Source organism: Paramisgurnus dabryanus, chromosome 21, assembly GCF_030506205.2.
Source record: "Paramisgurnus dabryanus chromosome 21, PD_genome_1.1, whole genome shotgun sequence".
Classification (NCBI taxonomy): domain Eukaryota; kingdom Metazoa; phylum Chordata; class Actinopteri; order Cypriniformes; family Cobitidae; genus Paramisgurnus; species Paramisgurnus dabryanus.
In genome coordinates this window covers 1,945,469-1,969,533 of record NC_133357.1, presented here as the reverse complement: position 1 = coordinate 1,969,533, position 24,065 = coordinate 1,945,469, and the positions used below count along the sequence as shown (strand labels likewise).

Sequence of the window (24,065 nt, the reverse complement as noted above, 5' to 3'; positions counted from 1 at the left end):
CTAACTGTACATTCAACTAGTACTTTGTTGCCACAAATGTCAGAAGAGTTTATTACGCTCGTGGTGGCTCAGACGCAGTGAATGAGAAACTGAACTGCACTGTCAATAAAACAGCCGGAGCAGCAAAACAAATGCAGGCTTTATTGACAGACCGTGTAAACCAATGAGCCTTGACCTGAAAATGACAGAATTTGGACGTAAGAGTGTCGCTCTGGGATTACTCTAAAATTAACCTATATTAGATGTCTTTTATTATGTAAAAAAAACAATTTATACATTTCTAATTAAATCAGCCTTAGAGGGAAATGACAGATAAAAATAAAATCTCTCCGCACAAGAGGGGGAACACTAATATACAGACATGTTCTCCCCAAGGACCTTGTTAAATTATACACAGTTAAGTAAATCTCCCTTTCATTATCAGCTCTGGGTAACGATACATTTCAAAAATGTATGCAATTACTGCGATTAAAGTGCACTGGAACGCAAGAATCCTCCTGCTGATTTCCAACGGTGAGATTATTACTGTTTGTGTGCGCACCCGTCCCCACCCTCCATGGGTGGGAGGACAACAATGAAGTAAGAGAAGTAGGAGAATTTGGAAAAGATGGAAGGTGAGAAGAATGGAGGCGGATTGGGGTGTCTAAAGACGACCGTTTTCCAGAACCCATCCACCCACCAGCCACCTGTGCAGTGTTGGGGCTTAAAAGATTCCTGATGTTCCTTGTCCTCTGTTGTTTATGTTTGCTTGCCGTCTGTCTGTCTGTCTCTCATTCTTTTCCTGATCCTCATTAGCAAGGTGCGTTTTTATCTTGGCTTGGATGTCGAGCGCTACAGAAAGAGATTTGGCAAGCGGGTAAGTGCAGGCTGGGAAAATCTTTCCATCAAAAGACATTTGGCAACACAATAGCTGAGGATCTCAGACTAAAACATCCATTTCACACTGAATCTCCTGTTATAAGGTGCTTTGCCAGTAGAAACATTTTCTTGCACTATTCATCAGGAATGTAACAGGCACAGATCCGTCTGGCACACCCCCCTATAAGCGTACAGCTCTTTGCTTCCTGATGTAATTGAGGTTAAGTGTCTTTGCTTACGGGTACAGCAGTTTCCCTCAGGATTTCACCCTGCAAACCTTCTATTCATAGAGCCCCAACCAATCTACTGAAGAATAAAAAACATCAAAGTTTTGCCGTATCCAAGTGTATAGCATTCCGGGATGTATTTTCTTCGTTTTTTTACTTTCCACTTCAATATTGCTAGCTTGTAGCATATGTTTTCAAATCCCTCTTCCCCTGAGCCAATCTTACAGCCTCATATAGACCATACAGTCAAAAATTGGCTTTTTGCAAAGCGATGCCAATAAAGAATATAGAATAAGGAAACAACAAAGAGCAAAACTGGTCTGTAATTGGTTTCAATGGGGTTGTTTTACATGTAGCTTGGTGGCATCTAATCAAAGACAGACTTAAGAGCCTCTACTTGGTTTTTTTTTTGGGCTCCCAATAGGATGTGATCTTTATGACCATTTTCATTTGCTTCGTATACATACAAATACAATCAGCCAATCAGATTTCAGTCTATTTATCCCTTTTCCACATGTCTCACTTCATCTAGCGGCATTCAAACCGAATCAGAACAACATGTATATTTTACATATTTCATGTCAAAGCTTATCAGTGCTGTTTACTGTTGACAAAGGTGAGATAATGAAGTGTTTGTGTGTGGATCTGTGTCGGCAATAAAATCCCAGATAAAGGATTTTAAATGCTCAGCATTGTCGCTGTTGCCACTGGTTAGGTGTACTGTAGTCTTGTTTGTTTCAAATTGGAAAAAGTCAAAATTTTTAGCAATTTAGTGAAGTGAAGAGGAGCGTTTTGGAGAGTAAAAGGTTTTCCCAAATTGCATAACATGCTTCCTCAAGGATTTATCTATTTTTTTGCAGTTTTGTGGTAGAGCTTTAGCTAAATGGGGGCTGAACAAAATAAAATGTTTTTAAGTCTGAAATGTTTTTAAGTCTGAACAGTGTCCATGACGTCACCCATTAGTTTCTGAAGATCGTTTTTGAAGCTTAAAGTAGGCGTTGCTTGACATTGCCATCTTGGCCGCACATCATCGCGCATCAGTTGCGGATATCCGAAAATGGGTAAAGAGGCGGGACATCATATTCACATCATGTTCCTCGCTCTATATTACTTGCTGGATTTAACGTTGGAATATATGAATATCTTCGCTCAAGTTGAATTTTTTAACTTGCGTTGAAGACGCATTTGAGGTAAATATGCATGTTCGCATCCAATTTGTGTCATTCGCATTATCCTACACGAATTCGTGTATATTCATGTCTTTGCATTGACTTCTTATGTAATCTACTCACGTAAATTGTTGAATTTGCGTTTGGTGAGTACGCCCCAGTAGACTCTAAAAGAGGGGGCTCCAACCTTTTTGTGAGCACCCGCTACCACAATGGATAAAACTATCTATTTGACAAAACAAATATGGTGAATGATGTGCAGGGGCAACAGCGGGACGGCGCCCCGTTAGAGCCATCATGAGGTAATTACAGGTACTCTCTACGCCTGATCTCACGACCACAAGGTCTCCATGGGAACCTGGAGCAGGCCCCATCTACCAAAACGGGTGGGGGCCCAGGACAAAACCTTGGGGAAATTCTATAGAGAAAATTATAGTGGATGTCTAACTGTACATTCAACTAGTACTTTGTTGCCACAAATGTCAGTAGAGTTTGGTGAGTACGCCCCAGTAGACTCTAAAAGAGGGGGCTCCAACCTTTTTGTGAGCAAGAGCTACCACAACGGATAAAACTATCTGGAAGGCTACTTTTTTATATAGGCCCTGTCCCAAATGGCACAGTCTGGACTTATGGACTTCCTCAGAGTACACACTTTGATGACATCATGTAGTGCAGACCTTAGGGACCCTTGACGCAAGTCTACGAGGGAGCATTGGAGTCGTATTTTGGGACAGAATAGGAAGAGAAGTTTCCCATCAGTGTGAACTCCTCTCTTCCGTTGTCTGATTGGTCTGATTGCCTTTTACAAGGACTTCTGGGTTGGTAAAGTGCACGAAGCCTACTGCAGTGCGGGCTTTGCCGAAGACCGCATCAAGGGTGCAAAGGGGACGCCAATGAGCACACTTCAAAGCGTAAAAATTACAGGTGGGACACCCTACGGAAAGTTGGGACAGGGACATAGTCTACTCAAAACTTTTTTGTTTTACTTGTTGATTTTATTTTGTTTTACTTGTTGATATTTTTTATCATTGTTTAAAATGTTAACATGCATAAAAAAGCCAAGCTAAAATAAAAATTAGTACTAAATAAATATTACAATTGAGGCTATTCATAGAATGTGCTTTGGGGGGCAACTCACAGACTCTGTGCGGGAACCCTGTTGGAGACCACTGCCCTAAAGGGTTCTGTATCATCGAATAAATGTATAAGCCAATCAGTGTCCTTGTGAATCCACAGCAATAAGTCACATGACTTTGACGGCTGAGCTGGCCCAGAAATCTTACTAAAACTAAGTCTCTTTGGACATAAAAGACAAAAGCGGCATGTTCAAATGAATAGGGATTCTGATGGACGGCTTTCTAAAGGTATTGTAGACCTCACTGGCTGGAATAGAGATCAGACCGTTTCGTCTGAAACACAAAACAGCCCACAATGAGACCGACATTAAACAAATTCAATTACCACTCAGACCCGGGGGTCTCTCTGAAGAGAAAGAATGAGAGAAAATCCCAGTTAAGGACTCCATTCCAAATGAAATTAGAAGCTTATCCACCAGTTAATATACTAAGTCACACCGCTCTGACGTGAACAAAGGAAGAACAAGAGAAAGAAGAAACTGCGCAAAACTGTTGTCGCTAAAATTTGTAATACAGGCTTACATTAGTAGCATTAATATGCCTATTAATGCTCTGTACAATGTAAAAAAAGGGTCAGCACCAGCTCACCAGTGACATCCCACCAATACACCAATACTAGGACCTATTTAAAACGTGACATGCTAACCCACACACAAGAAGTGATGTCATGCATTAATGTATGGTTTAAAATGTTGCATTTTTTCAATGACATGCTTGAAACACTTAAAACTCAAAATCATCATAGTCCTCATAAAAGTGAGATTTTATATAGTAGATAGCAGGCGTTTTGAAGTCAGATGGTAACTGGCTCTACATTTATTGTTAAATACAGTGCATGCAATTGTGAATTCAGCTGAATATTGCTTTCACAAGCACTATTTCGGCAGTTTTAACAGCCGGGTCTCTAAAGGGGATAAATCTGGAAATGCAACTTCTCAGAAACTGTTTTAACATGATAACACCGAGAGCACAGGCTTTCTGAGATCTGGTATCTCTTAATTACACCTTTAAAGAGTCGCCAACACAAATATTAATAAAAAAGAATAATGAAAAAAACTGTTCGAAAAAAATTGTCAAAATATGTACCTTTAAAAAGGTCCTAATATGTACCATTTGGTACAGATATGTATTTATTTGGTAATAATATGTACCTTTGAGGTACTATTAAGCTCTCATTGGTACCATTATGTACATATGAGCTACCAATATGAACTCTTTAGGTTTAAATGTGTACACTGAAAAAAAAAACAATTTGTAAAACTTACTTTAAAAAATCCTCGTAACAATTTGCACAAACATTTTTTAAGTTAAATTTACTGCTTTTTAAAGTACAACTTACCTACTAAAATCAAATAAAATCTACATAATTATGCATGAAAACATATGTTAAATAATTAAGTGATAGTTATTTAATTATTTTTATTTTAGAAGTTTTTTATATTGAAGCATTGCTGTCCAAAAAATATTAAAATAAATCTTATTTACTGTTGTATGGTAGATTTTTAAAGAAAATAACAAACAGTAAATACATAGTTGTATTTACTTTTAGAGTTATAAATGGCATTATAACCACAAAATTGATGACTGACTATAAGTCAGTCATTGAATAAACATGATTCTCCACAGAAACGCACACAAAACTTGACATTCATTGTCAGCACTGTGGAGAGAAATGCAATAAAATGTTCATGTAAGGAAACGGTGAACGGTGACTTCACAAAATATAATTTACAACAAAACAACATCAATAATATAAGAGCTTAAACCTTTATACATTTTATTACCAAATATTTAAGTAGTTAAAGTTCTTCTCAGTTCCTATTCTGTAAAAAAGCTTTAAAAAAAATCTAAATATTCAGGCGCAAAGGATTGTGGGTATTCCTTACAACATGTGCAAATAAATTTAAGTTCATTTTATTTGAATGTTTTGAATGCTTTGTGCCGTGACAATAAAATGGTTAAATAATACAAGAAAATATATAATACGACTTACTGTTCCCAAACAGTTCATTTTTTTCATGAATTAATTGTGTATTTATCATAATTTTACTAAAATCTAGTTCTTAATAAATGTTAATATTATTGTGTAGAAATTATGAGGGTTAATCTAATATATATTCCTACACCAAAAAGTGTATCTTTTGAAAGGGTGCCATCCCAGTCACAGCTGGAGTACATATTTTATCAATTTATTCAAACAGTTTTTAAAGTTGTTGGATAACTAGATGAATATAGCCATCACAAACAGCAGTAATATTGTGACTTATCACTGTAGATCCATTTGTTAAGCATTATGCTTGCAATCCAAAGGTAATGGTTTCAATCCATACTGTACTGATAAAAGAAATGTACAGATTAAATGCACTCTTTGTCACTTTGGATCAAAGCGTCTGCCAAATGATATACAATTAATGTATAGAATGAATGCATTGTAAGTTGCTTTGGAGACGTATCTGCCAAATGCATAAATGTTGGATTTTGCAGAACGATTTAAAGTGAGCCAGGTCAACAGATTCACAGTTAAGAAACCAAAAACAAGCATGTGACCTTTTTCTTTTCTGTCTCTCTCTTCATTTAGTCTAAGTATGGAGAGACAGCCATGAGCTAACGGATTAGCAACTGTGCCACTGGCAATTACCCAGAATCAGAGGCTAATCTGACTGAGAAAGACCGCTGTCTCTCTGAATACTAGCTGGCAGCGCTGGCACATAGTAGTATATTAGCATCAATCCATTGCTACATGCCACTAAAAGCACAGCGATAGATTTGTCTGGCAATGTCTGTGCCGAAAACGCAGCAAGAAGCGATATAGGTCTATTGTTTTAGATTAAGAGTGTTAATGTTGTAGAGTTATAGTAGGGCACTGGGATTGTTTGCATAAGGGAAGCAAACAAGGAGCTAAGCTACTCTGAATGGACACATGATGAGACTTATAGCAGGCATTAAAAGAGGGAATTGGCACTATCCTTTAAGTAAACCGGCGGACAGTTTACTTTCATTAGTCACATGAAGGCATTCTTCAAAATAAAGGCTCTGCATTAACAGCTCATATAATAAAATCGTTTTTAAATCTTGTGATTATGAGGGTCTTAACTAAAAACACAAAAATGGGGTGCGAGTACATAGAAATATGTTTGCCCTACCTTGGTGATTTTAGGATGTGCACATCGGCTGTTTCCTGCACTGGGATGCATCCAAATGCTTTCAGGAGGAGCACACTCCTGTCTCAGTGAACACTTCTTTTCCTGGACGCACCAGCCACAGTCGAACCGAGGATCCGCTTTCAAACACATCCCACAGCTGTCCCGCATGGCGTAACACTTATACAGGTGAGCTGGCGAAAGAGAAAGAGAGAGAAACATTTAGGAAGAAATAGGGGCAAAAGTAAAACACCCAACCACAACACAGTTAATCCCTGCTGTCTAATGCAGGGTTCACACCAGACCATAGACTTCCATAGTAGGATTAAAAAAATATGATGGAATTTAATGGGTACCGTCAACTGTGTGCTTACCATCATTTATCAAAATATTTTCTTCATCATTTATCACAATACTTCCAAAATATTTTATTCCTACTATGGAAGTCAATGGTCACTATCTGCTGTGTGTTTACCATCATTTCTCAAAATATCTTCTTTTTTGTTCATCAGAAAAAAGAAATTTATACAGGTTTAGAACAACATGAGGATGAGTAAATGATTTTTCATTTCAAAGTTCTCTTGAACTGTGACTGTTAAAGGAGATTAAAGGCCACATCATCCAAACAGGTGTCACCTCATCTACAGCTAAGAATATTTTCAGTGTAAAGTTAAAGATGGCAGATTTTTGTCATGGGCTTCTGGAGCTGGAGGGGACGGAGGCTGAGCGTTCCACTGCCTGCCGTCGGACATCAAAGGAAACGGTGCATCCATCCGTCTCAGCCTCATGCTAATCTGATTAGCCACGGCTAAGCTTAAAAGTAGCTCTGCGCTAATTAAACATAAGCAAATGAATGATTTAATTACATTATCATTTCCACTTTACAGCAGGGTAAAGCTCAGCCAATGTGAGGAAGACAGATACATTTATTATGCTATAAAAGAGGGGTGCTGAAATATAAAGGGTGAGAAAGAAAGAGTGATATATGGATAGAAAAATGACAGAATTAGAGAGATCTGACCAAAACCAATGCTGTCCAGTCAGTTCATTGCTTCACACATGGTTTCGAAAAAGACGTCCGAGACACCAACAAAATTTCAGTTGAGATTTACATTGAAAAAACTAAATTCTCTCAGTACTGATACCCCAACTTACCCATAACTCAAACCCTAACCCTCAAATTTGCATAAAATAAGAGTTTAAGAAGCCCCATAACCCAATCCTAAAATAAAAAAAATTTTAATCTGAATTTTTTTAAAGGATAAGACCATTTTCTTAAAAAAATCCAGATAATTTACTCACCACCATGTCATCCAAAATATTAATGTCTTTCTTTGTTCAGTCAAGAAGAAATTATGTTTTTTGAGGAAAACATTCCAGGATTTTTCTCATTTAATGGACTTTAATGGACCCCAACACGTAACAGTTTTAATGCAGTTTAAAATTGCAGTTTCAACGGACTCTAAACGATCTCAAACGAGGCATAAACGTCTTCTCTTGCAAAACGCTTGTCATTTTTAAATAGAAAAATAAAAAATATGCACTTTTAAATTTCTTGTCTGGTCCTGTAACGCGCCAGCATGACCTCACGTAATACATCATCACGTCAAGAGGTCACGGATGAGGAATGCGAAACTACGCCCCAGTGTTTACAAGTGTGGAGAAAGAGGACCGCTCCGTCGTTGTTGTATGTCGAATGATACTAATTAATGTCTTTGTGTTTATAGTTTAAAATTGTCTGCAAATGTGCGTTTCATACAGTATATGTAACACGTGACCTTTCCACTGCATTACGCAATTACGTGAGATCGCGCTGGGGCATCACAGGACCAGACATAGACCAGAAGTTGTGGGTTAAAAGTGCATATTTTTATATTTCTTGTCAAAAATGAAAATCGTTTCGCTAGATAAGACCCCTATGCCTCGTTTGGGATCGTTTAGAGTCCTTTGAAACTCTGTTGAAACGCATTAAAACTGTTACGTGTTGGGGTCCATTAAAGTCCATTGAAATAAGAAAATTCCTGGAATGTTTTGCTAAAAAAAAACATTCTTTCTCGATTGAACAAAGAAAGACATCAACATTTTAGATGACATGGTGGTGAGTAAATTATCTGGATTTTTTTTAAGAAAATGGACTAATCCTTTAATTTCTTATCCTGCAATCTGACTGGTTAAAATTTTTTTGATCCAGGACCAACAATGGTGTTGACCCAGGATCACATCCTACTTGGTGAAATTATGTTCACCCTTCAGGTCGGTGGGTAAAAATGACTATGCCAATATAATGAAATGCTTCCTGGGACATTCAGTATTGCCTCTGTGTATCCATCAGACTTGTTTTAATGACTATATGAGCATCCAGTAAGAAGTTTGTGGGGGTACAATCCATGCAGGTAGATAAAACTGTCTGGGTCATAAATGGCAATATGGGACATACAAGGTTACCCATTTTTATGGCCTTCTAAGCATGCAGGGAGACCAACAAAGGGATAAAGGTAGGTGGATAAAGATAACAGATGGGATATCTTAAGAATAATAATTAGCTGCTTTCATAGGAATTTGTCTTTGCATACTGTAGTCAAACTTGCTCTTCTAATGTCTAAATAATTTTGAGTCTCTTCAGTGTGCACATATTTTCATAAATGGCCCCTGAAGTAGGAAAATTAAATACAAATGGAAGTGAAAAACGCCTACACGAGTGGTATTGGGGCTTTAATTAAGACTCATTAAAGACTAAGGATGGCAATAAATCACACACTTAAATTCTGTGTGATTTGCGAAGGACTGAAATGTGTTTTTTTTTACATTGTTTTGTTGCAGTAACACAGACAGATCCAGATACTAAGAGCACTGAGGCATGGAAAGACATGCAGCCGAGCATAAAACAGCCCTAATTCTTCTTCACAAACACTGGGATGTGGAAACAACACCGAGCGAAGGGATAGAAAATGGCTTGACAGGGAAAATCTTATTGGGCGAGTGAGTTAGAGAGAGAGAGACAGAGAGAGAGATTTACCTTTGATATTGTATGGATTGTCGATGACAAAATCTCCATTCCACACAACGGAGAGATCCACAGGAAGGTCGCTGATGTCATTTCCTTCATAGTCATACTACAAAGAGACAAAAGAGAAAAAAAATGACCTCATTTTGATGACATCACACCTTTGGACACACATTTGGAGGTCCTAAATGGAGGTTCCCATCATTGTGTACCTATTCAAAAATCTGCTACACAAACATTTAAAACAAATATTACGCCAACTCAACGTGACCATATTGCCGTGCAACACGTCAGTGATTCACAACGCTGATCCTGACATGTGAACGGGGTCCATTGGGATGAAGATCTTTCTGAGAAACAGTATTGCGGTGTTCCAACTCCAGCTCAGAATGACACATGCTGGCTTATCTCGTCTCATGTAAATCTTGCCATTTAAGTGTGTATCCTTGAGAGAGAAAGAGAGGGAGCCAGATATAAAGAGACAGGCGACGGAGTGAGACGGATGGAGAGAAACAGACATGTCTGGATTCTCATCACGCAGTTGTGAGACTGTCAGATCAATACGGAGGGAGTTAGAAACACTCCACCCCGACTGCAGCCTCTTCACTACAACCCCACTAATTCACAAACACCTGCTTACAGATATCAGGATTGTAAGAAAAACTACCAGCACATAAAAAAATACGATTTATCTGAGCGCATCTGACCGTTTCTGAATGAAAAGAGAGCAGAAGAAGTGGGACAGGGATGGGAATGAAAGAAAAAGGGGGTTTGGGAGACCCGAAAAATATAAATAACAGAACGGAAGCGCACCAAGCAAGTTTGTAGACGTGAGGCGTGATGCAAGAAAGTGCTATAAGTGAAATAGGCATTTACAATTTGCTTTGTGACACATCTACTGACTTCAATACACATACACACATGTGCACGCACACACATTCACACATGACCACTTTTTTTTTAACTACTTCAACATACAGTTATAAGTCCAGTGTAAACACTACCTACGATAACATGCAAACCAAATAATAATATTGATGACTCAATCGAATCGAAAAGCCTTAATGTAAACACTTTATTCAGGGTTTCCCGCAGCACTTTGCAGGTCGGGCGGCCCGCCTAAGCTGGGAAACCCTACCACCTTAAAAACCCTATCTGGAGGATAACTAGTAGGCAGTTGATAAAACATCTCGGAGAATAGCGTGGATGCGCTTCACACTGCGACCGTGGACGCGCGCCACACAGCCGAAATGGTCCGTCAACTGTCTGGAAGATAGCGAGTTGATAAAACGCGTGTCCGTGAGAACTGCAAGTGGACTTATGTTTTGGGTTTATTTAAGCCTGTTATTGTATTAGTCTATAGTTCTTGCAAATTTAAATTAAGTTAGCTGGTGATTTTTGTTGTTTGAGCAACCTGCTAGCTAGGTTGCACGTGCCTGTTGATTAGATATAATTGTTGAGCGCTCTTGCTCACGTTATTTATGTGCATTATTTACAATCTACAGTAGTTACACTCCTTTAAGATAATGTAATTAATAGTAGGAAATAATCAGTTTTTACAATCTTTGCGCCATCTATCATCGTTCGCCAGACGTATCTGCTTCAGTTTGTGTTTATTAACCCTTTAGTTTCACTTTATCACGCAGCTATTTTTGTTAGAGGTATCTGTTAAAAACATTTAATTCATTAATAATCTAGTATGTGTTCATTTTCTGTCACAGTTTCTTCAAAATTAAGTTTATTTGAGTGTTTAAAAAAAAATCATCATGACGCATACTACCCGCCCCTTTGATTGCCACGCCCATCCGCTAAACTCTACCACCTTAACTAACAAATTTTCTGCAGGAAACCCTTAATACTTTATTTAAAAACTTTTGATCATATTGAAAGAGGTGGGGTAGTGCAATCTGTGATCCGAACATCAGAAGAAAAGCATGCATGTAAAATCGAAGTATTTTGTCATTTAGGTGATGGCAACACCCATTATAAAGGTAATTGGGGTCACGCGCTGTACATTCTGCAGCATTCATTTGTACTTTTATAACATTACATAAAGCAATAAAAATGCGCAGTGCCTTTCAAAAATTGTGCTTTCTTTGCCTATATCTTAAAACTTCTTAATAAGCACAACTTGCTCTAACGCAATGTTGAATTTGTACATTTATCCAGAGATAAAGCGTGAATTTGATGAGAGATGCTGTGCGCAGCGTAGCGTTCCCAAGTCCTCCGCATTTTGGCAGAGTTCAGATTTGGGCTACTTTTAAACTGTTTCCGCGAGTTTCTTATTTCTTCGGGTTAAAGATAAAAGGATCTCGTTCATTAATTTTTGGTATTTGGGCTGTGAATAGTCATTGGGATGCTTTTGTGCTAGTTTTGAATGTCCGTTGAGCTGGTTTTGATACGTGAATCTGGCATTGGTTTCGGACTGCAATCGGATTAAACTCAGTCAGATTGACCAATTTTTGTGCATGTAAACATAGCTAATGTGATACTGGCACGTGTCCCTTTTTCAACACCCCTTGTGTCACAAGATCTTTGCTTGAGACAATAGTGACTCATTGACATGACCCATCATACACCCTATTTTGTCAATTCTTATCAAATGTATTGAATTCAGATGAATCATTTTATTCTCATCTTTTGAAATACAGTATTTTACCGTATTTGAAAAACATTTAAATACAATGATTTCCTTAGTAGTACATTATTATGAGAAAATAGAGAAAAAAATATTCTGAAATATGTAATTAAAAAACAAATTGCAAAATAGTAAAATGAATACGTTAAAAAAATGGATAATAATTTCTTAACTTCCAATGATTATTTTTTTTAAGGACTATTTAAAGGAAAACACCACCGTTTTTCAATATTTTACTGTGTTCTTGCCTCAACTTAAAAGAATTAATACATACATATCTTTTTTAAATGCATGCACTTTTAATCTTTGTACAGCGCTTTGTGAATCTATTAGCATTTAGCCTAGCCCCATTCATTCCTATGTCTCCAAACAAAAGTTTTATTTTGTGCCACCATACTTACTCGTGTAACTACTCATGTAACAGTCTTTAAATAGGGAAAACATGAAAGTGTTTGGTTGCTTCTAAATTCATCCCTGTTTGGATCCTAAGGAATGAATGGGCTAGGCTAAATGCTTACACATTCACGAAGAGCTGTACAAAGATTAAAAGTGCACGCATTGAAAAAAAATGCTATGTATTAATTCGTCTAAGTTGAGGTAAGAACATAGTAAAATATTGAAAAACTGTGGTGTTTTCCTTTAAGTTTAAAACTCTGAAAAAGTTGTTTACTTGGTAATAATGGTTTCCTATGTCTTCAATTTCTTAATAGAGAAAGTTACATAGTTGAGAAAGCTCGGAGCAAGAATGACCCTTCGGATTAAAGTCAGACACACAGACAAGAAATCTGATTTCGGCTTCCCATCTTAACAAAGCCAAAGCATCATACGATAAGCCTTTGAAAGGTTTAAGGTCAAACCTCTGAACACCCTCGAGTCACAAGACCTTTGCTTCAGACAACGATTCATTGACAGCTTCTCTCTCTTGATCAAACATCCTCCACACCGACCGCAAAGACCTCCACACTTACAGACGCTCATGCAAACATTCTTCTCCAACCAGACCCGTGAACCCTCACACATCTTTAGCCTACATCTCCTCACCAGCGGCCCAGCTCCATTAAACTTTAAAAAGCTGGAGCTGCTCACCCCCACGCACGGCACGTCTTAACAACGGCCGGCGCTGTTCCCCGAAGGCCGTCCGAAAACACAGTTATGATTTATTCATATCACAATTAACATGCTTTTGACGTTATACCACGCGCTCACCTCTGCCGAACAATCGCATGTGACTTTCGGTGACCGCAAAATAGCTGGAAACGACAGAAGAGCGCTTTGTTCTTTTTTACGAAAGGTCACGCTTGCGGCATCCGTTGGAAAGGTGGTTGAAAACAACGGGAGAACTCTTCTTCTACTTGAGAAGGGAAGAATAATAACGCTCATTATTCAGGCCGTGGTCAGCTTGGAGATGTGGCGGAGGGTAATTAATTGCTTGTGCGAGTGCGAGTTCCCATGAGGCCGTCGCAGGCCTCAAACACAAGGTGAGCAGAAACATGCGCATGACCTAATTAAGAATAACCATGATCCGGCAACTATTGCACACGCGCCAAACCTCTCATACACACATAAAGTCCCTTAGGTGCTGAGCTGAAATGGCAGGTGTTGATAAATGTCAGTGTCTCTTTCTCTGTATCTTTGTCTCTGTGTGATACAGCACATCGCAAAGTCCGCAGAGACACTCTGGTGTGTTTTCAAGAAAGTGCTTTAAAAAGCACAGAAGTGTCTTTACACTACAGAGTAATGCAGGCTCAGAGGTGCCACTAAATGCTTATACAAATACACAAAGGTGCATTAGAGATATAAGTCATTAACATGTTGGTTATGATTCACACCCTAGTTACATTTTGCAAATTCTCATTACTGAATTGCTTTCAGATTAATCCTTTTAATTATATCTCTTTACTAATGTAGTAGTACCCACATTAGTATCTACTATAGTAAACTGCACTGCTACTTTACACGTTGAGTCAAAAAGGGGTAAACCCAACCTGCCTCTGGGCTAATGTAACCCAACAGCTGGGTTCGTCCCTTTTCGACTAAATTCTGGGTTAAAAATAACCTATATATTGCATTACTATATATGAAGAGTTTGTTTCCAAAACGCGTTTTTTTTTTTTAAATGAGTTACCGCTAAAATCAGTATTGTATCTGGTCAGTATTAAAAAGTAAATTCTGCCGTGTTATTCTGTTATCTTTTTTCCCAAAACGCCAAAAAACGTTTTCCTCATCTACTTTGTACTTTGTGATCAACAAACAAACAAAAACTAAATTATACTTTTGTTGGCATTGATAAACCTGTGGTGGTTTCTGTGACGGGAAAGAAACGTAAGCCATCAAAATCAAATAATTTACGGGAAAGGCACTCGGGAGATGGAAAAATGCCTGCTGTTTCTTGTTCTCCCGACAGCATCAAGCTTCTGTCGTGCTAACATATTGACCCCAGGGGATCTTATGAAAAACTTTCTATTATTTTACCCAAAGCCAACGAAAATCGGGCAGGACCAAAACATTTTACAGCTGATCGCTGTCAATAAAGTTCAGCGCCGACGTCCCAACGATGACAGCAGCAATGAGAGTGTTCTTAATATGACAAAGTGTTTTGATTAATGTCATTAATGTTTAATTTTTTAAATTAGTGTATACCACTAGTCAACTAAATGAATATAAAATGGCAAAGATCAATGCACATTTATATATTGATTTAATTGCATTTATTGCATTTTGTGGAAAAAATTATCAGTTTTTATAATAAATCTTTCAAAATCAAATTATAGATTTGAATTTTTTATGTTTTTATAACCTAAAGATGCTATGTTAAAGTTTGTAACAAAAAATAGTGGTTTTCATCTCGTCACTTTCTTGGTATAGAAAACAAGTTTTTACAGAAATTAGTCAAAATGGATTTATTGGGTTTTGGAACCAAACTCTTCATATATTTTATTACTATATATTATATTATGTGTGGGGTTTTCTGATGTGGTTGTACCATTATAGTTGCTTTTATTATTATTGCACTGTACAAAATAACAATGTTTTAATAGTTTGTAATATGTTCGTAGTAGGTTTTAAATGTCATCGTGTGATACGAATTTGCAGGTTAAAGTTCAGCAAACATTAAGGCCGAAATGCAATTTTTTTCGCTTGTGTTTCATATACATGTATGTATGCCCGTTAATTGAAGTCAATGGAGCAAAAAGCCTACTGTGACCGCCGCATAATGTGAATTGAGAAATAATGTCCTTAACTGTTAAATAATTGATGGTGACAATGGTGTTGTACAGCAGGCGTTCTTAAAGAGGGGTCCGGGAACCCCTGGTGGTCTGGGATCCTTAGCCAGGGGTCCGCAAAATAATTTGCTATGATCAACACAATTGTGCTATATTATTAAAAAGGACATGTTTACTTATGGGGATCATCTACGCCAGTTGTGGTACTGTTGACTTTATAAAAGCTTAAAAAAAAAAAACAGGTAAAAAGTATACATTTAAAAAATTTTTTTAAATAAAATGACCCTTTGAATGAAAACGTGCCAATAAAAAATGTTTTTATTTATCATTAAAACAAAAAACTGGTTTGATGTATTAGGCTTAAAAATGTGCCTATGCTTAATATTAATAACTTTGATAATTATAAAGGTGGTCCTTGAAAAGTGTTAAGGTCCCTGACCACAAAAAGGTTTGAGAACCCCTGTTGTACAGCAAGATGTCTTATGACCGGCCACTACATGAAAAAACTGTGCTTAAAAGTTGTGTTTGCATCATCCAAAAAACTTTGTTAAAAAACCTCTAACTTTTCAACGACCTTACTGCAACAAAACTTTTACTTTAAAAATGACAAAAAAAAAGAAGTTCTGCAAAACTCCCAACACTTATAATAAACCTATGAAAGGTGCAAGCAGTTCTGAGAACAGTGTAACATACGAGCAGCGCAGGATCCTCTGTCTCTCACCCCACCTGCATGCCCAAAATGCATAATTACCCTCACAGAGGAAAATGAATGGGATCCGAAAATAGAGAGACATCGGGCCTCTCCACAGCCTGCGCCCGTCCTCTGCTGGCAAGCCCATAGATCAGAGAGAAGTAGGAAAGGGGGGAACGTACGGATACGTAGGGGTGAGCTGGGAGATCCCGGCTCCGTGGGGCTTGAAAATGCCTATGTTAACAAAACAGAGCAGCTGGTGGGATGGGGGAGAAAACGTTGCCGTGTGTAGGTCAGTCTTATATAATTAGTCATTTTGATAGCGTACCTGTACGCCTGGGTAAAAATAACGCATCAGCTAATTGGGAGGGGTTTATTAAACACAGACACACAACCTGTGTCTCCCGAACAGACACATAATACATAAACACTACATATACATACTGTAGTACTATACAGCCAATACATTTTATTTGGTTCCTGCAGAGAGACTGTCTGACGTCATTGGTAATTATACTTTAGGGAGCTTGTCTATGGAGTATTTCTTTTTTTAATGGTCTGATTCACGATTTTATATTTCCTTTGGTGTGTAAGTGTGTATTAGTACATGTTAACGATATGCAAAAGGTACAAACCCCAAAGTAAACAATGACGCGAGTTATCACAGCCTGTACGTTAACTCCTGTTAGCATTGCATTTTGACCAAATCTTTCAAACATGGTAAGAAGCATACCATTTCCGGCTGACGTCAGAGGTATTCAGGCCAATCGCAACATACAGATTAGCTGGCCAATCAGGGACACAAGCTTTTCAAATCCGTGCGTTTCAGGAAGAGAGTGAAATCTGGGGCTACAAAAATGCACGGTATGTGGAAAATAATGTGTTTTTTTACCATAAACCACGCAAACACATAGAATTATACCACATACACAAAATAACGCTGTTTTTAGCAATGAATTAGATGCACTTTAATGTTTGAAGAATATTCTTATGTTTCCTTCGGTAAAAAAGAAAATGCCTTGTGCGGTGGGCGTGATATTAGCAGGGGTGCACCGATAAATCGTCCGAAGATGCGTGCTATGCTTCTCAATGAATTACGGTGAAATGCCGCTACATCCAAAAGCCAGAGGGCGCTCTCTTGCAGAAACTCAATATGGGCCGCAGAAGAACCATACACACGCACATCCAGGAAAGGGCTTTAGCATATATTTTTATTGCTGTTCTTCAAGCCTTTTCAGGTATTTTCATGATAATAAAGAATATGTATGATGATTATGTTTGAGATTTGTATACACTGCAAAAAATTATTTTCAAGATAAAAAATTTAGTATTTTTGTCTTGTTTTCAGTAAAAATATCTAAAAATTCTTAAATTAAGATGCTTTTTCTTGATGAGCAAAACGACCCAAGAAAATAAATCTAGTTTATAGACCAAAAATATCAAATTTAAGTGATTTTGTGCATAAAACAAGCAACAAAAATCATCCAATGGGGTGAGAAAATTTTTATTGAATTTTTATTGAATTTAGTGTTTTTAAGAAAAATGTTCAAGATTCTTTTTCTTACCCCATTGGCAGATTTTTGTGCTGGTTTTATGCACAAAATCACTTAAATTAGATATTTTTGGTCTAAAAACTAGACTTATTTTCTTGGGTCGTTTTGCTCACCAAGAAAAAGCATCTTAATTTAAGAATTTTAAGATATTTTTACTGAAAACAAATTTTTTTTCTTGAAAATAATTTTTTACAGTGTAACGACTCAAACTAACAGCGGTTTCAGATCAATAAGAGCATACTGATCAAAAGCCGTAGTACCTGAAATAGCTGGGAATAATATCGGCTGTGCGATTCAGATTAGTTATCGGACACGTATTATTAACAATAATACAAATATCGGCATTTATCATCGCATGCCTAGATATTAGTAAACCTACCAACGTCAGTTAACGTGATGTTTGGAATGAATTATCGCGAGAAGAAAAGCTATGTTTCAGTCACATATCATTGGTTAATGGATACGCTGGCATTTTATATTAGTCTTTTGTCGACATTTAGAAAATAACACAAAAAGTTTTGCGCAAATCTGCAATGGAAACGCAGCTACTGTTAAAAGCATTCAGGTTAATGCAAGTACACATGAAAATAAAACATTGTGGTCAAAGTTTTTGGATATTTCGGTGCAAAATCATACATACCGTGCCTTTAAGTCAACTTTTCTATTTTTTCTAACAAATATTTACGCCCATTTATTTGATTTCAATTAACAGAAATATTCATTTTAGTTAATGATAATAATCTGGCAAAGCATCACTAAATATGAATAAGAATGAGTTAAAGTCATGATGTATTTCAGTCGGCTGTGCGATTCAGAATAGTTATCGGCCAGTGTATATCGGCATTTATCGTCGCATGCCTAGATATTAGTAAACCTACCAACGTCAGTTGACGTGATGTTTGGAATGAACTATCGCCAGAGGAAAAGCTATGTTTCAGTCACATATCATTGGTTAATGGATACGCTGGCATTTTATATTAGTCTTTTGTCGACATTTAAAAAATAACGCAAAAAGTTTTGCGCAAATCTGCAATGGAAACGCAGCGACTGTTAAAAGCATTTAGGTTAATGTAAGTACACGTGAAAAATATATAAAACGGTAGTAGTTTTTGGATATTTGCGTGAAAAATCATACATACCGTGCCTTTAAGGCAACGTTTCTCATTTTTCTAACAAATATTTATGCCTACTTGATTTGATTTCAATTAACATACATGTTTTTATTCATTTTAGTTGATATAATAACCTGGCAAAGCACCACTAAATATGAACAAGAACGAGTTAAAATTATTATGTATTTCAGTGTATTACTGTATACAGTAGTGCTATATTTTTTTCAAAAAAACAGAGGCTTCAAGTGGCTAAAGCTATAATTCAGCTCTAAGGTCATGGTGAATCTTCTTCCTAGTAGGAGATGATCTCCACGGGAGCGTCTGACACAATCTTAACCCCGCTGCAGGACACAACAAAGACTCCTTGAGTTATTCACCTCTCTCTCTCTCTCTCTCTCTCTCTCTCTCTCTCTCTCTCTCTCTCTCTCTCTCTCTCTCTCTCTCTCTCTCTCTCACCAACAAAAACTGTGTCGCTTTTTCCTTCCTATAAAATGATGACCACCTCATTTTCGAAGTGTTTGGGGAGGAACGGGTACCATCTCACTCCTACACGGCTGCAATTCATCATCATTTTATCTGCGTCGGCTTTTAATTGGATCCTATCAAACTCTCCCGATAGTCCTCATTTCGCGGTCGCAAATCGGTGGATGGCGGGAAGGAGATTCTTGCTGAGATTTTACCCTGACTGTTCCTTCCTTCATTGTGTTTTCTGTGTCAGTCACTAGATCTCTCTCTCTCTCTGGTCATTTATCTGTGCTGAAGCTAATGTTGTAAAGCAGGGTCTGATACCATCACCCTGTTCTGTTCATCCCCCGGGTCCTGGTCTGTGGCGCTCAGAAAGAAAGAGCTTTGTAGTGAAAAGCATTTTTGGCCCTTTTTTATATTAACCCTTTCTCACCTACCTTTTATTTTCTTTCCACCAAAATGGAACTGGTGCTCAATGGGCACATCATTCATTCAGCCTGAAACATGCAAAATGCTTTCAAATTGGGCACCAGCATCATCTTGGATAAAAGAGGTATTTCTATCCTTCTTGATTTAAAGTACATTCTACATTTTTGCATTTGGCAGCTTCAATCCAAAGTGACTTGCAGTGCATTACATTTTTTAGTATGTGATCGAACCCACAACCTTTTGCGCTACTAATGTAATTCTTTTTCTAAGCCCATTTCAAGTGTTCACACTTCCACCCAAACACACACACACTGATGTATGGATTTGTGAATATATTAACCAAAACTGGGCTCATCTAAAACCCATGGCTTTCCGATAGGTAAGACCCCATGACCTTTGCGGTGGTAATGCAATGCTCTACCACTGAGCTATATGCAATTTTTCCTCTCTAAACCTAAACCTGTGCTCCATGCAGTTGGCCTCTATTTAGCCAGCGTAACATCTGTAATCAACTTTAAGAAGTTCATCTTCCTTTAGTATTAACCTGCTAATACTCGATGTTTTCCATCTCGGCACGTCTCATCAGAAGCTCTATATCCTTTGTTTACTCAATCGATTAAGTCAGGACTACCTGCTTCCCCCCGCGTCCCAACACACAGTTGTGTTTTATTAACACACCTCTCTATTGTCTTAAGCAGGGAGACAAAAGATCGAATTGATCAATCTCAGGCAAACACAATCAGTTCTCTCCACCTAATCATACAGCACCAGCCATCTGCCCGCTACGAGCCCAGGATCCCATCTGCCAGCTGTTGCCACAAATCAGTGTCTGACCTCCGACCATCAGTCTTGGGGAACAATAAAAGAAAAGCTCAAGAGAATTTTCATATTTGGGTGAACTATTTCTTTAAAAATTAAAATGAACATTATAAAAGAAAAACAATACAATTAACAAATTTAGTTATTTTAGGCAATACTATAAAGTATAAATGCAAAAACACTTATACAATATCAGTGGAAAAATTGCATCAGCTAAAAATAGTCACATTAAAATACAGTAATAGTACAAAACTAATACATTGTGGGTCAAAAATTGTCAAAATATGTACCCAACTGTAACTGGGGCACCCGGTTGCCAAGTCTCTGTTCAAAAATAGTCAAAATTTGTACCCAAACTCACTGGGGCACAGGGTTGCCAAGTCTCCGGTCCAAAATGGTCTAAATATGTACCCATACTGTCACTGGGGCACAGGGTTGCCAAGTCTCCTGTCAAAAATGGTCAAATATGTACCCAAACTGTCACCGGGGCACAGGGTTGCAAAGTCTTTGGTCAAAATTTGTACCCAAACTGTCAATGGGGCACCAAGTTGCCAAGTCTCTGGTCAAAAATGGTCAAAATATGTATCCAAACTGTCACTGGGGCACAGGGTTGCAAAGTCTTCGGTCAAAATTTTTACCCAAACTGTCACTAGGGCACAGGGTTGCCAAGTCTCCAGTCAAAAATGGTCAAAATATGTACCAAAACTGTCACTGGGGCACAGGGTTGCCAAGTCTCCGGTCAAAAATGGTCAAAATTTGTACCCAAACTGTCACTGGGGCACAGGGTTTCCAAATCTCCGGTCAAAAATGGTCAAAATTTGTAACCAAACTGTAACTGAGACACAGGGTTGCCAAGTCTCTGGTCAAAATATGTACCCAAACTGTCACTGGGGCACAGGGTTGCCAAATCTCTGATCAAAAATTGTCAAAATATGTACCAAAACTGTCACTGGGGCACAGGGTTGCAAAGTTTCCGGTCAAAAATTGTCAAAATTTGTACCCAAACTGTAACTGAGGCACAGGGTTGCCAAGTTTCTGGTCAAAATATGTACCCAAACTGTCACTGGGGCACAGGGTTGACAACTCTCCTGTCAAAAATGTTCAAAATTTGTACCCAAACTGTAACTGGGGCACAGGGTTGCCAATGTTCTTTTTGAGGAAATTGTGTAAATTCCATATTGATAAAACATTGTTGATTTTGTTTTATCGTGCCTACATTGAGTCAGTATTGTCATTTACGTTGGTGTCCTGGTATGGAAATTTATCAGTGAAAAATCGCAACTCGATGAACCAAATTGTGAAATGGGCTAGTAAGTTGATTGGGGAGCCTTTACTTACCCCTGCTTTACTGTATACCAGGCAGGTACAGCGAATGGGTGTTTCAGTTACAGGAGATAGGCATCACCCCTTGTATAATGAATTTCAATTACTCCCATCAAATCGACGGTATAGAGTACCACATTGCACAACAAAACGATTTAAGAACAGCTTTGTCCCTGCTGTGATTAACCACATGAATAAATTAAAGGCGTAAAAAGGGTTTATTATTTTATTTATTTATTTTTTAATTGCTATCTATTGATGTATTTTACATTGTTATTTTATGTTACTGTTCTTATGATGTCCTTTTAGTGTTGTTTTATTGTTGTTTGTGTGAGGAACTGTGAACTTGCCACTGAAACCTAATTTACCTAAGGGTATAAAATAAAGGAACTTGAAATGAACTTGAACTTGAAGTTTCTGGTCAAAAATTGTCAAAATTTGTACCCAAACTGTAACTGAGGCACAGGGTTGCCAAGTTTCTGGTCAAAATATGTAACCAAACTGTCACTGGGGCACAGGGTTTCCAAGTCTCCGGTCAAAAATGGTACAAAATTTGTAACCAAACTGTAACTGAGGCACATGGTTGCCAAGTTTCTGGTAAAAATATGTACCCAAACTGTCACTGAGGCACATGGTTGACAAGTCTCCTGTCAAAAATGGTCAAAATTTGTACCAAAACTGTCACTGGGGCACAGGGTTGCCAAATCTCCAGTCAAAAATGGTCAAAATATGTACCAAAACTGTCACTGGAGCACAGGGTTGCCAAGTCTCCGGTCAAAATTTGTTCCCAATCTGTCAATGGGGCACAGGGTTGCCAAGTCTCCAGTCAAAAATGGTCAAAATTTGTACCCAAACTGTCACTGGGGCACCAAGTTGCAAAGTCTCTGGTCAAAAATGGTCAAAATATGTACCCAAACTATCACTGGGGCACCAAGTTGCCACGTCTCCAGTCAAAAATGGTCAAAATATGTACCAAAACTGTCACTGGAGCACAGGGTTGCCAAGTCTCCGGTCAAAATTTGTTCCCAATCTGTCAATGGGGCACAGGGTTGCCAAGTCTCCAGTCAAAAATGGTCAAAATTTGTACCCAAACTGTCACTGGGGCACCAAGTTGCCACGTCTCTGGTCAAAAATTGTCAAAATATGTACCCAAACTGTCACTGGGGCACAGGGTTGCCAAGTCTCCAGTCAAAAATGCTCATAATATGTTCCACAAACTTTCACTGGGGCACCCGGTTGCCAAGTCTCCAATCAAAAATTGTCAAAATATGTACCCAAACTGTCACTGGGGCACAGGGTTGCCAAATCTCCAGTCAAAAATGGTCAATATATGTACCAAAACTGTCACTGGGGCACAGGGTTGCCAAGTCTCCGGTCAAAAATTGTCAAAATATGTACCCAAACTGTCACTGGGGCACAGGGTTGCCAAATCTCCAGTCAAAAATGGTCAAAATTTGTACCCAAACTGTAACTGAGGCACAGGGTTGCAAAGTTTCTGGTCAAAATATGTACCCAAACTGTCACTGGGGCACAGGATTGCCAAGTTTCCGGTCAAAAATAGTCAAAATATGTACCCAAACTGTCACTGGGGCACAGGGGTTCCAAGTCTCCGGTCAAAAATGGTCAAAATTTGTAACCAAACTGTAACTGATGCACAGGGTTGCCAAGTTTTTGGTCAAAATATGTACCCAAACTGTCACTGGGGCACAGGGTTGACAAGTCTCCTGTCAAAAATGGTCAACATTTGTACCCAAACTGTAACTGGGGCACAGAGTTGCCAAGTTTCTGGTCAAAAATTGTCAAAATATGTACCCAAACTGTCACTGGGGCACAGGGTTGCCAAGTCTCCAGTCAAAAATGCTCATAATATGTTCCACAAACTTTCACTGGGGCACCCGGTTGCCAAGTCTCCAATCAAAAATTGTCAAAATATGTACCCAAACTGTCACTGGGGCACAGGGTTGCCAAATCTCCAGTCAAAAATGGTCAATATATGTACCAAAACTGTCACTGGGGCACAGGGTTGCCAAGTCTCCGGTCAAAAATTGTCAAAATATGTACCCAAACTGTCACTGGGGCACAGGGTTGCCAAATCTCCAGTCAAAAATGGTCAAAATTTGTACCCAAACTGTAACTGAGGCACAGGGTTGCAAAGTTTCTGGTCAAAATATGTACCCAAACTGTCACTGGGGCACAGGATTGCCAAGTTTCCGGTCAAAAATAGTCAAAATATGTACCCAAACTGTCACTGGGGCACAGGGGTTCCAAGTCTCCGGT

At 38.3% G+C, this 24,065-nt stretch overlaps 1 protein-coding gene across 2 annotated transcripts in view; it reads right to left on the bottom strand.

Moving 5' to 3' along the window:
- plxna1a (plexin A1a) overlaps positions 1-24,065 on the bottom strand; it is a 265,890-nt gene that overhangs the window by 62,197 nt on the left and 179,628 nt on the right. For both annotated transcript variants that reach the window (XM_065285365.1, XM_065285366.1), the window contains exons 11-12: positions 9,547-9,643; positions 6,534-6,724 (exon numbers count right to left, since the gene is read on the bottom strand). In XM_065285365.1, the coding sequence (XP_065141437.1) occupies positions 6,534-6,724; positions 9,547-9,643 (288 nt within the window). The remainder of the gene's footprint in view (positions 1-6,533; positions 6,725-9,546; positions 9,644-24,065) is intronic.